Source organism: Bemisia tabaci, chromosome 1 (genome assembly GCF_918797505.1).
Source record: "Bemisia tabaci chromosome 1, PGI_BMITA_v3".
Lineage (NCBI taxonomy): Eukaryota > Metazoa > Arthropoda > Insecta > Hemiptera > Aleyrodidae > Bemisia > Bemisia tabaci.
Genome location: NC_092793.1, coordinates 55,548,374 through 55,561,295, shown reverse-complemented (window position 1 = coordinate 55,561,295; position 12,922 = coordinate 55,548,374). Strand labels below are relative to the sequence as shown.

Below are 12,922 nucleotides of genomic sequence, written 5' to 3'. Positions count from 1 at the left end.
AAGTTGGACATAAAATTTGCAACTAAAACGGGCAAATTTTGATGTTTTATACGTCTGAAGTACCAGTAGATGAAGTGCAAAGAAACGTACACACTAATGATGGGAAAGTTAACAGAAAGTAGGAAAATCTCCGCGATCCTTCGATGATTGCAGGCTTACGTTGTGCCCTGGTTGGATATTGTGTCCACCGTATTACGGGTGAAAGATCCGACACGGAGAAATTATAACGATTGAAGCGTGCACTGTGCTGTGCGCGCAATACGTGAAGTATTCATTCAGTCTCGCAGGCGCTAACATGCGTTTACCGTCGGCCGCACTGTGTTTGGTGCACTTATTAGAACTCGCGTTCGAATAATCGCGGCATCAAATGATGGGGCTGAATCGGCCCGTGTTGTGTTTCGACGTCGTATGAGCGTCGTTCTAGATAAAATACTTCAGCCTCTATTGTGTGAAAGAGGTAAGTTAAATTTTAAAGAAAAAATAAATTAATAAATAAAAGACCTCCCGAGTGACGATGAATTAACTGAACGAACTAACGAAGGTAACTTTGAAAAAAAAATTGGCCTAAAAACTTACTTTTCAGCTCCGTGATATCGGTTTAAACTTTTTATAAATTATAAGGCTCGGTCTAATGTTTAAACTTTGAACTCATTCTTCTCGAAATTTCAAAGTATTACTCACTTCTTCAATCTCGGGGGGCTTCAATTATAGAAGAACTTTTTCTCTGAGGCAAAAAATGCAACGATTATCTTCTGTAAAATTACGAAAGGGTTTTTTCCCAGCTTGTCCTTTGATAGATTTAACGTAGACTTCTCCTTTTTACTCTTCATTTTTAATCGTCCAATAATTTCATCCCCCTCCCCTAATTCAAGACTGTGCGTTGTAAGTCCCCACAATGCAAAGATTCTATAAAGGTTTTTTCGCCTCATTTAAGGGGCAATCACCCTATTTTGCTTTGAGCTCTCTTTCTAACGAGCGAGTCATTAACCGCTACCGTCCAATGTAAAAACGCAGAACTTCCATTCTTAATTTGCATTATCTTCTACACGCATTGTTTGTTCATACGAAAGCCGAATCACCACCATGTTTTATTTTTTCAGTTTGAATTTTCTGTGGTAATCACATAGTCTCTCTAAAAGTATGATGGATGAATGTTCGTTGGTTTTCTCATGATAAGACGTCTTGTTGGGAAAAAATTCAAAACGTTTAAAATAGAAGGTACAATGTTTTTGCTTGGGAGCGCAGATCGAGTGGTAAGCAAAGTTTCAGAGCTGTGCTAGAGTATTAAACTAATTGAAGCCCCTTTTCTTACACCGATGGAAATGAGTTGTATGGAGGTTTACCGCTTCATTTTTACCTATTTTACTGCCCTTTGCTCTTCAGCCCACACGACTAAGAAAGTATTCCCTCTTTTCCTAAATGGCTAATAGTATCATAAAAAATTATATTTGAAGCGCCCACTAAAAAAAACATAATGAAAGTAATCATCAAAATTAATTGAGACTACTATCTGAGCAAGTGTTCATAAATACTTCGAGGAAAATGAGAATGTTTGACATCCTTCACCGCGCTACAATGCATGTTAACGGCGGCGTTGACATTCCCTCTTAAGTAGAAAAATTACTTAACGCTCAATCCAACTCCTTTAAGTTTCAAATAATGCACGCTTCATAATCTACCGAACAAATAGGCATTGCCATTTAGTGAGGCATGGTACTGAAGAAGGGCTTTCGCATAAGAAGAAAGATAATTTCTAGTCTTTTACCTTTTTGTTAAGACTTTTCTCAAAAATAAAATAATAAAAATAAAAAATATGCATAATAAACTAACTATCATTTAAAAAGGTGCGAATTAAAACTTTGAAAAGCTTTTTCCCAAACGATGAATTTTGCTCTGTAAACATTCAAATACCATATACCATACCATAACTAGAAAACAAGATTTTAAACTATGGTAGATACCCCTTATCTCAATTCTCAGTTTTCCGGCACTTAAAATTCATTTTCCGGTTTTTTAGTGTTTTGGTCGGTTTTTTTAAAAGGTCACATTAACATTTCGGGCTTGCGAAAGGCATTTGTTTTTTTGTTAGAGATGAAATCCATAACTTATATTTGATAATGTATTTTTCCATGCCAATTTTTGCTTATTTTTGTTTGTGCTCTGTTCACTTCATCCCGATTATCTCACAATCCTCGCTCTGTTTTAAAATCTCCCGACAAGGCACTTTTGATGCTTGTGCTACCCTGCTAAGGAAGAACGCCTTATAAACAATCAGGAGTTGCCAAATTTCCCTCAGTAAAACATGTATTTTTAATGACATTCATGCAAACTTTCCCTTGAAATTTTAAGATATTTTACATTTAACTGCGTACAAAATTGTCTGAAAATTTTAGAAAAAAAAACATCCAAAATTTGCCCGGTAAATTCGGGTTTCATCGACGGAGACTTGGCAACATCTAAAGGCTGTTACGGCGTTCTTCCTTAGCACGACAGTGTTCGCGGTGGATACGAATGAGAGGAACGAGGAGCGGCGCAATTTAGATGAAACAAACGAATAATTCTGGGGCGCAACAAGTAAACAATTGGTAATGAACAATGGATGCCTGGAATTCTTGAGCGCACAATGGAACTAACCCCCGACAGCAGCGCCGCGCTGGAGTTGGGCACCGGAGTTGGGAGAGGGAAACTGCGGCGTCGAGCAACGGCGCTCCCGGGCGCGGCGCGGCGCGGGCGAGCTGGAAAAGAAATTAGCCGCTGGTATCTTTATCAAATTTGGATCCCTTGAAAAGACCGCAAGATAGATCGGAGCCCCGAGAATGCTCAGCCTCGGAGACGGGCGATGTGCTTCCTTGCAGCGCCCTATTGTTCCACTCTAATCATAATACAGTCCTCCTTTCGTTGCTAAACTCAGCAGAGCCCTGCGTTGTCGCGTTGAAAATAAATAATGTGCAACGTAATATAAAAGTAAATGCTTCGTTCAGGGCCGGATTAAGGGGGTGGCCACGTGCGCCGCGACCCATGGCGGCAAATTTTGCAATTTCTTTAAATATGGGTGTAAAAAAAATCGGATTCAGAAAAAAAATTACAAACGAGAAAAGCGTCTTTCGGTGACACAAGAGTCGACCTTTAATTAGTCGAGTGAAGAGAGAAACCAAACACACAATTTGGTATGGAGCGACGCGGCGCTGAGAGCAATGATGATGAATAGGACTTGATGATGAAATAGGACTTGAGATGAAAAGGAGAAGCCCTCAGCGCGGCGGTCGGCATGTAACACATATTAGCACCTGCAAGACTGCATGAATACTCCACGCATTGCGTCAAAAACAGCGCGGTCAGCGTGAAACGCATAGCGCCTTCTAGACTTCATGAATACTTCACGCATTGCGTCGAACACAGTGCGTTCAGCAGCGGTCGGCGTGAAACTCATAGCGCCTACAAGACTGTATGAATACTTCACGCATTGCGTCAAAAACAGTGTAGTCAGCGCGGCGCGGCGGTGGAGGTTAACATTTTTAAACTACATTTATGTTTGTTCTTGCATAATTTTTACGTTCATTTCTTACAAATGCAAGCCCTTGTTCACACAGAGATAGGTTTACGGAACTTAACTGTCGCGCAAAGTTCCGTGAACTTTTGCTGATAGTGTTGACAGGGTTTTCGCAAAAAATGTGTCCAACACGAGTCAACGACTGAACGCGTCTTATGCACCCCTCCCCTCCCCCTCCGGTACTTCATTCGATGGTTTTTATTGATTTTGCAAAACGAATAAGAAGGGAGAGGCAAAATACAGGTGGCCCATGGGCGGCAAGTAGGTAAATCCGGCCCTGGCTTCGATACCATATAAAATTAATGACTCATCCCAAAGGAAGTATGGACATGGCGCTAATTTCGGAGGTTTGCTTTGATCATATCTTGGAGCTCTAGGGGCGGAAAAGGGTAGCCAAACCATGGCTAAAATAATCTAGAATTACCAGAGACAAGAGACCCTCCACTGACCTCTTGGCGACATGTGGACTGGAAGCTTTTACTTTCGGGGATTGAACACTTCCTTATGGACAATTATAAGGGAGCAACAGTCATCACTCTTTTTTCGGATGTGACCTACCTACATGGTGGATGATGAGCTTCGGGTGACGTCATGAGCCGAACAAGTTTCCAAAACTTCGGCTTGTTTGCAAAACAAAACTGCCAACACGTTGTTAAACATCAACCATGTAAGTAAGTTACTACTTTAATGTTGAAGTCCCGAAAGTAAAAGCTTCCACCATAGTCGAGATACGAGTGGAGGGTCTCTTTTCTCTGGTCAAGGAGTTCCAAGGGCCGATAAGGACAGCCAAACCATGGCCCAACTTAACTAAAATTACTTACTAACTTGATCCAAACGAAAGCGTGAGAACTGTAACTTCATTTGGACAACTCAAAATTTGTTTCGCGACTTTATTTCTTGTAAAAGAGGCTCTGAAATATTTGTCAACAAAATTTGCAATGGGTGGATTTTCCTTGGGTGCGAAGAAAATTCTGTGAGATTTTTGCAAGAGAATTCGAAAAATCATCCTGTAGACAAAAAATTAGTAAAGCCTCACTTTGCATCTGCCTCAAACGGTCCGTACTCGAAACGTCGTTCCCCGCACGGAAAAACGTAACTACGTTTCAACTTTTTAAAATTTCCTTCTGCAAATTGCATTTTTGCCGGGAGAATTTCGGGGATTTCTAACAGAAAACTTTACTGGTTTGTCTTCTGATCTCATGCAAAAATCGTAAAAATGTTGGACAAAAATTTCGGAGGTACATTATATTATAAAAAAACTGAATAGTTCGAGTCAATTTTGCAACCTTGAAGTGGAGGTACGTTTCTTCGTCCGGGAGGAGACGAAAAGTAGGAAGCTCAATCATATCGCGCGTTGTCTCACTTTAAGCATTCGTCACACTCTTCGCGAGTCAAGTTGAACATCTTGCCTTTGACGTCATCAGCGAACTGAGTGAACAGAGATAACTATGTTTTGTCTCGCAAAAATCTATTTGTTTGTAGCCTGTAAAATGGCGACTTTTTATCCTCATCGGTATAATTTTTTGCATAGTTTTGACATTATTCATCACATATTCTAAAAATTAACTGATATATTTAATGTGAATGTGCAAGCTTTTGATACTAGACTAAAATTTGCATCACCATCATTCTCTTTAAGTTGACGTTGTTTCAAATACTAGTGAGATTTATTTCGCACAACATTAATGCGGAATGTTGTTTAAAATTTCTCGTGAAAAGATGGAGCATCTTCTCTGTGGACTGTATTTCAAAAGCGTGTTTGAAAAATTGCGGGCGTTGTTTATGAACTCCGAACATGCATCTTCAACACCTCCTGAACCACCTCCTCTTCCCACATATGTCAATAATAGTTTTATCTCACGCTGCCTCAACACGACAACGTATTGATACCTCGTCAATTATTGTTTACTTTGCATGTTTTTCATATAATTTTTTTTAGCATATAAAATAAGGTGCATGCAGTTTAATAGTTCAATTTGTTGTATTTTTCGTTCAGTTGTCATTTTGACGGATACATTTTTGAGGACGCGTTTGTCTTGTAGGATTGCCACGCATAAGAATTTTCCATCGAAACCAACCGATGATATATTTTTTCCATAACTACACGTTTTGATTTTTAACTGACTAAATAGTTTTGCGTGGATTTATCATACGGCGATTTGAATATTGCTCTTCGGTCTTAATAAAATCATTAAACGTTTTTGCAATGTTGCTTTGATTGCTTTTTTATAATTTCAGGACCGCGGGATCCCCAGGAAACAGATCCCCCGCTTCAGCTGGGGCCCCTTCCACCTCTGCTGCCTCAGATCGGGCCCACAACAAAGCCTTGCAAAATGTCAAAGGCGACCACCCATCGGTAAGCCTGTTCCTTCATAAAAGAATGTGAAAGATATTTCGACGGTGAAACTACCAGACCGCGTATTTCGTTTGCGGTGTTTAAAAATGTCCGTCCCCATTCTAATTTTTTTGAAGGACAACAAATTAATACCATTTTTTGAAATTTCACAGAGATTTCGTTTCATAGAGAGGAAAAAATACGGAGGTTTTCAAGAATTGACGTTGAGTAGTTTTGTATTTAATTTAAAAAGTGAAGTTTGACAGGAAGTCTACAACGTTGCAAATCGAGGAACGAGGTCTGGTAGTTTCATTGTCGATTTATCCTCTTAGTTAAGATTAAGAAAAGGATCCCAGAAAGAGAACGTTAAAGTTTTTACTTTGAGTGATCCCACTATAGGATTATTATCCTAAACAGGGACTGTGTAACCAACTTGGGAGAATATCCTGCGTTGGATTAGGCATATAGCTGAAATGGACCGCGGGAACCAAGCCACATCAGCTATTGCCACATTTTCATGGGCAATTTAATTTTTGCATTAAAACGGTTGTGCGGATTTTCGTGCAAATTTCAGTGGATTTTCTCCATAGTACGAAGCAAATTCCCTCAAAGTTTCAAAAAGATCCACACAAACGTTATCACGTAAAAAAATAAAGTGCCCAGTTAAATTTGGCAATAGCTGATGTGGCTTGGTTCCTTTCTGTTAAACGCGGTCCAAACAGCATAGGCTTCTTTGAAACGACGAAGTTATACGTGGTGATAAATAAATGGCCAGATTTGTGGAGGTGGGTAGTTAGCTGTTAGCTTAATTTGTTTTCAGAACCTTGATCGGGAGTCAAAGGCGAGGCGCTTCTCTCCGCTTAACAAATAACAATTACTCGAATTCGGAATAAGCAACCGAACCAGCTGCGTCACAATAATTACATTGCGGATTTCAATATTGGATCAGCTGCGGAGCAACAAATACGAGCGAGTTATCCTCAAATAGGAAAGTGCGGCATGCCGCGATCGCTCCTGTGTTCAGGAAAAACATCGTGTGGATATCCGGCCGTCGCTGAATTTATTTTGATAAAATTAAAATTTCCTGGAAAATTTTGTACGGTTCATCTTCGAGTTTTTCGGAGAAATTCCTTTAAACTTAATTGAGCTGTACGTGGCAAGTCTAAGGAAAAATATTCATCTACATTCCCGAAAATATTTGTTTTATCGGGGGAGATTTGGAAACATTTGAATGTTCTTAGGGCGTTTTCTCATAGAAGAGTTATAGCGCGTCATGCTGTCATGATACCTCTCTGAGCTAAGGCCTATTTCACAACCCTCCAGCTCTCTTGCAAGAAATTCCGTGCAATTATGACAAATTTTAATCATAGATTTAAATGTAATAGTATCTTCACCTCGCCATTTTAAGCGTTTCCTGTGTCCAAGAGTTAGTATAATACTCCTCTTAGCAGTGGCGCTACCAAACGATGGATCCTGATTGTAATTTTTGAGAATTTCCGCGTGTATTTCACTTTTTCAATTTTTTTAGCGGAATTTTCAGAGAATATTGCTAGAACTAAGTAATATCGAACTAAATGTCATCCCCTCAAGTAGGAATAGTTGTATCTCTGCGCCGTCATCAACGACCGTCCATTCCCTTGCTGGGATGTTTCAAGGCACACTAAATTTTCGGGAATTTATTGGGGAGGAGGGGATTCATAGCTCACTTGCTCGTCTAACATGACGTCAAGTCAGGGTCTTTATAAATAAACCCTCTGTATCCACAACGCTGAACACTACTTTGAATTCATTCAAAGGAAAGCAAGGGGATTCATGAGGGATAAATTTACTCTGTATGATGTTATGGGGTGCGCTAATCACTTATTTATAAACTGGACGTATTTCTACAAAACGGAACTATATACATTAAGATATGAGCCCCGAGACCCTTGAGGATATATTCATAAAGAGCTCACGTCATAATGAACACAGCTCTGTTTGGCAGAAAAACTTCCAACTGAACACTGTATCCGCCGGAAAGGAACAAAATGAGGCGGTTTGTTGATTCCAAACCGTGAAACATGAGCGAGTTTTCTTTAGCTACAGCACCACGCACCGTGGGCAGGTCTTTATTCGATGTCTTCGGGCGCACAGCATGAGCCGTCAAAAACAGCTGCGGCAAAAGTCTATCCAGTGTTGCCTTTTGTTTTTGGCGCTTCATCCTGATGTCTACACCAAACTTTACTTTGAATTGAAGGATTTTCATGAGAAGATTAGGTTCAGTTTCTTAACTTATTGCCAACTTCCCTTGCAACAACAAAAAAATCCCCCCGAGCGATTACGAGCGCTTACAACACTTGATCCTCATGTTGGCAGCAACGAAGACCACATTCAAAATTCCTGATCCCGAGATAAATTTGAGAGGTAGATGGATGTAAACATTGCCCATAAGTCATCAAACTGCAGAGTTTAGTTTTTGACCTCTGGTGAGTCTTTTCCTTCGTTACTTGGCAGCCTCTTTTAAAACGGGCTCAAAATTAACCAAAAACTCGCTAATTAATGATTAACCAATGTAAAAATTCAATAACTCATTGTTATATAAATCAAGATACTAATCCTTTTACCTAAAAGTTGTTAAAGTTGTAAAGAACGACCTCTAACGAAATTTTTGCGAGATTTTGAAAGAAACCTAAAAATGTAAGAACTATTTTTACGTGATGTAGATAAATTGTACAACCTATTTTTTTTTATTTTCCTCAGAAATTCTTAATACACATTTACGAGTTCTTTAAATTTTGCTAATTTTCTCAGTATCTTGAATGTGAGTGTTGCATATTCGAAAATTGGAGGCTCTTAGCACTGAGTCGACTGTAGCGCCTTGATGCAACTATTCGTGCTCTACGGATGCGCGAATTGCATGTTCAAAATTGAAGGCACTTTTGCATTTCTCACGTCTTCAGAAATGCAAGGGAGCTATCGTTAGTTGTAGCACCCGAATAACTGAGTACTCATACAGAGATTTTATTGTCATCTCAATAATTTTACCACAAGAAAAGTGCCGCTCTCTGACTCATGAATTTCAGGCTTTCCTGGATTTTTTATTTTCTAACTTTTGAAATAATTTCTGGGTAAAAGAATAATAATTCGAGTATCCTTTTTCTGCTACTTTTATTCATCTTTCCCTCGATAAAACGAATTTCCATCGGTCACTTTTATTCATTCGGATTCCGGGTTTGTAAAAAAAAGTCGCTTTCTCTCGAGAAACGTTATCGTTAGACTTCTTCTAATTGAACATTTAATCAGGAAAGGTTGGAAAATCCAGAATGGACGTTTTTCTTTTGCACGACTGTACTGAATACTGGCAATACATTTACAAAATAAATACCTGTTTTGAGTAACAGGAAAACTGACTTTAAAATTAAGAGACACGCTCTGATTAATGGGAAAACTAGCATCGTAAACGCTACGTGCGCTGTAGAATTTTGTAAAGAGTTCGCTGCGCCTTATCATGACCTAACTGTTATCATTTTCCAGAGGGTGGTGCCGTGATGCGCTCGTGGTCTTATCAAATCAGGCCTGTGGTTATTTTTTTTATACGAGAGTTCTGTCTCCTCTCACAAGACCCTAAAAACACGGATTCCATAATTAGCTCTAGACAATGAAAGCTTTACTCGATTGGTTTAGCTGCACACAAAAAGCGTTTATAAATTACGAAACGCACTTTTCGGCGCATTTGACCACCTCTTCCCCTTTGTAACGCTTCGTAATGCAACCCCTCTCTTTTAGATCCCAAAAATAACGAGAAACTGTTAATTATACAGGTGGATAAAATTTGAAGTATTTTTTAATAAAAGTGTGGCAAATAACGTCGAAGAAATGAGGATGATAAATCGAAAGATTGCGTGAACTTCCTCAAGGTTTTGTAAGTTGTTTTTTTACCAATAAAGCGAGTTACATAACGCTGGCACTGACCCCGCTTCCCTCTTGCAACGCAGCGTAACCACTGGCTCATATCTCTTCTCCACTCTAAAGTTCCACACCCACAAAGTTCATGAATTCTTCCTTATGTACAAACTCTGTGTATAATTTTTATGATGTATTTCATTGTTCAGTTTTGTTATTTTGTATTTGTAAGTCCTACTTTTTGTTTACTTACAGATGGCGTTTCTGCAAAGCAGATCAGTCTCCCTCGTGGATATGTACATCGATAACTCGGAACCATCTGAAAACGTTGGCCACATTCACTTTAGCTTAGAATATGACTTTCAAAATAGTACCCTTGTTTTAAGAATTATTATGGTAAGTGAAATTCCTTCATAAACTCGAACCTCTTGCTTGACATTGTGTGCTTTGCCTTCGTTTGAGCGGCCCAAATCCAGTGTTGATTTTCCATTATGTCTTTATCGCAAAGTTCAAGGATTCTTGACACAATGCGCCATTCCTCCCACGAAAGTACGAAACTACTTTCCAAAGTTGCCAAATTTGCCCTCGAAAATTGTATTTTTATCTTAATTAAATTGCGCATTTCTGACTAAAAATTTCACTGATTTTCGCTGTAATCTTATGCAAAAATCAGAATAATCTTAGACAAAAATTGCGCTGGCACATTCTAGTAAAAAAAATGAAGTTTATAAATCAATTTGGCAACCTTGGTTACAGTCGCGTTCCGCAAACGGGAAATAACGAATTGGAAGGCTACTGATCTCGCATCTACGCAGCCGTCAAACTAACGGAGTGTTTGAAACTTAAGAGGAAAAAGGCATAATTTCGAATTTTTAACTAGCATAGTATCGAGAGATTTATGCGCTGTCATCTGAAGCTTTGATTGGATCTCTCTACCGCCCACCGACCCAAACCGTGAGGACTAGTGGTGAAGCAAATGCTGTTCTTCTTTCAATGACATTCATACAAAAAATAACCAAATCTGAGTGAGATAGCCAACCTCGATAAGTCGTTCCCCTCTGAGTAGAATCTCGCTAGCGCAAAAATGTCAAACTTCCCGCAACTCGCAAAATTGTCAATTTATTTGCGATGGCTAGGAAAGTGGTTGCTGCTTGACTTTTGACACAAATGTGTGGAACATGTTTATGAATTTAATAAGAGTGCAAGGGATTAAATGATTTTGACTAAGACCATCGATGCTCGTGAAACAGCGTTCCGAGAGGATTCCTTGCGCACAGCGCGTTTCTCCTCTGACGAAAGGGCGTACCTCGACCTCCACATGAACCCTAGAATGCATGGATTGTTATAAAGAACAGGGCTCACTCAGTGGCGTGGCGTGGATTGCGATGTATCGATTGTCCTGCCATTTAAACCTACGGTAAAGAATCGATTATTAAGGTGTTCGCTGCGAACACCCTATTTATCGATCCTTTTCCATAGGTTTAAATGGCATAACAATCGATAAATTGCAAAGCACGCCACGCCACTGGGCTCACGTGGAAACTGAGATACGCCGTTATGTGTCAAAAGAACGACGGGTGGTGGGTAATGGCTATTATGCATATTTCTCTGCTTTTGTGATACTCGCGTTTGCTCCTTAATCCTCAAAACTGAATATAACCAAAGAAGTAAAAGAAAACCCTTAGAATAATTTTCCTCGCTACCGGAAAAAGCGCTTAAGATGTGCACCTTTGTCGACTTAACGAGGTTGTAAGACAGTAAATGGTTCCAAGTCAGCAAGAAAATATTGTATTTATTCAAATGTTCATAAAAGTATCTGATGAATCCGAAACTAATGAAACTGAAAGTAAAAATGACGCCAATGATGCCTTTTCCCAAAGGAGGGCGGGATATCGATTATTTTACTTGAATTTTAACGGGGACGAAACCAAGTGTGATCAACTTGTCACCAGCAGAATCAGCGATCGGTAACACTCGGCGGAAAAATATGGCATATCGAAGCTCATCTGTAAAAATGATTCACTTTCGATGTTTAAACAATAAATAACGATTACTGGAAAGCGTGAATCTTTGTTGTCGCTCGCTCCACCCCTCCTCGCTTCTAAGCGCCTGAACCAAACGCGACGTTGAATTTGCCCCGCGACTGTTTTCAACGCTGATAGCATTGAGTTGTCATATAAATCAAATGCCGAGGAAAATTGCGCTCCTTTCCCTCTCCTCTAAATCGGGCCACCTGCCTCTGCTTGACTCTTCATTTTAGTCTCGTGTGATTAGAAATGCTCGGGTTAAATCCTTTTTCAAACGAATCGTGACCGTCCACGCGGGCAAAAGGACATTTGTGTCAAAAATTCAAAACGGAGTCAGCGGTGCAATTAATTGCGCTAATAAGTTTTTTATAAGCTTTTCGCAGTGAGATACACTTAGTTTTAGCTGTTTAGAGTCTGCAATTTGACTTTCTCCAATGGTAGGTGAAAATTCAAAACATGAATGAACACAGATGACTACGTGTCATCAGATTTCATTACGACTATGCTTGGTCATCAGCGTCGCACAGTGGATCGAGTCAATAGGAGAGATCGGACAAAATTTAGAAACTTTGAACGCTTATAACTCCGTTTATACAAAACTTTGAGGTTCTAAAAGTGGTTCCATCGGTTTTCTCGTGAAATTTTCCTCAGTTGGCACCCCTTGAAATTTAAAATGTGACAAAATAAACATCAAAATTTGCAGTTTTAGTAAAAAAATTCATGTCCGACCTCTCTAATTGACTCGATCCACTGTGCGTCGCAATGGAATGGGAACATATCGGCGTGAAGCGACACAAATGTGTATATCGGTTGCGGTATTTCAAAATCTCCGCTCCTGATTTATTTTCAAAAAGGAGACCAAACCAACATCATGGTTTGAAATTTTCACAGAATATTCTTCACACTGAGATCCAACATATGGAAAGTAAAAATTCGCCTTCCATATTTAATTTTCATAATTATTGGATATACACGCAAATTCTTCCCGAAAGGTTCCATAAACTTCCTACGTATGAACGTATGGCTTTGCTGTGCGGAGAGCGGGTAAAAATCACGGGGGCTCCTCCTTGGTGTTGGAACTGAAAGCAATCGTAGGTTCGTTTACTCATCGCGAAGCTCCTCTTGAAC

General features: G+C 39.5%; 1 protein-coding gene across 14 annotated transcripts in view; it reads left to right on the top strand.

The window, feature by feature from the left end:
* Syt7 (Synaptotagmin 7) overlaps positions 1–12,922 on the top strand; it is a 443,527-nt gene that overhangs the window by 414,026 nt on the left and 16,579 nt on the right. For 13 of the 14 annotated variants that reach the window (XM_072303871.1, XM_072303865.1, XM_072303867.1 and 10 more), the window contains 2 exons: positions 5,789–5,906; positions 10,023–10,163. In XM_072303871.1, coding sequence (XP_072159972.1) covers positions 5,789–5,906; positions 10,023–10,163 — 259 coding nt within the window. Of the gene's footprint in view, positions 1–5,254; positions 5,431–5,788; positions 5,907–10,022; positions 10,164–12,922 lie in introns of those variants that run through there. The other variant, XM_072303874.1, reaches the window with a different exon arrangement.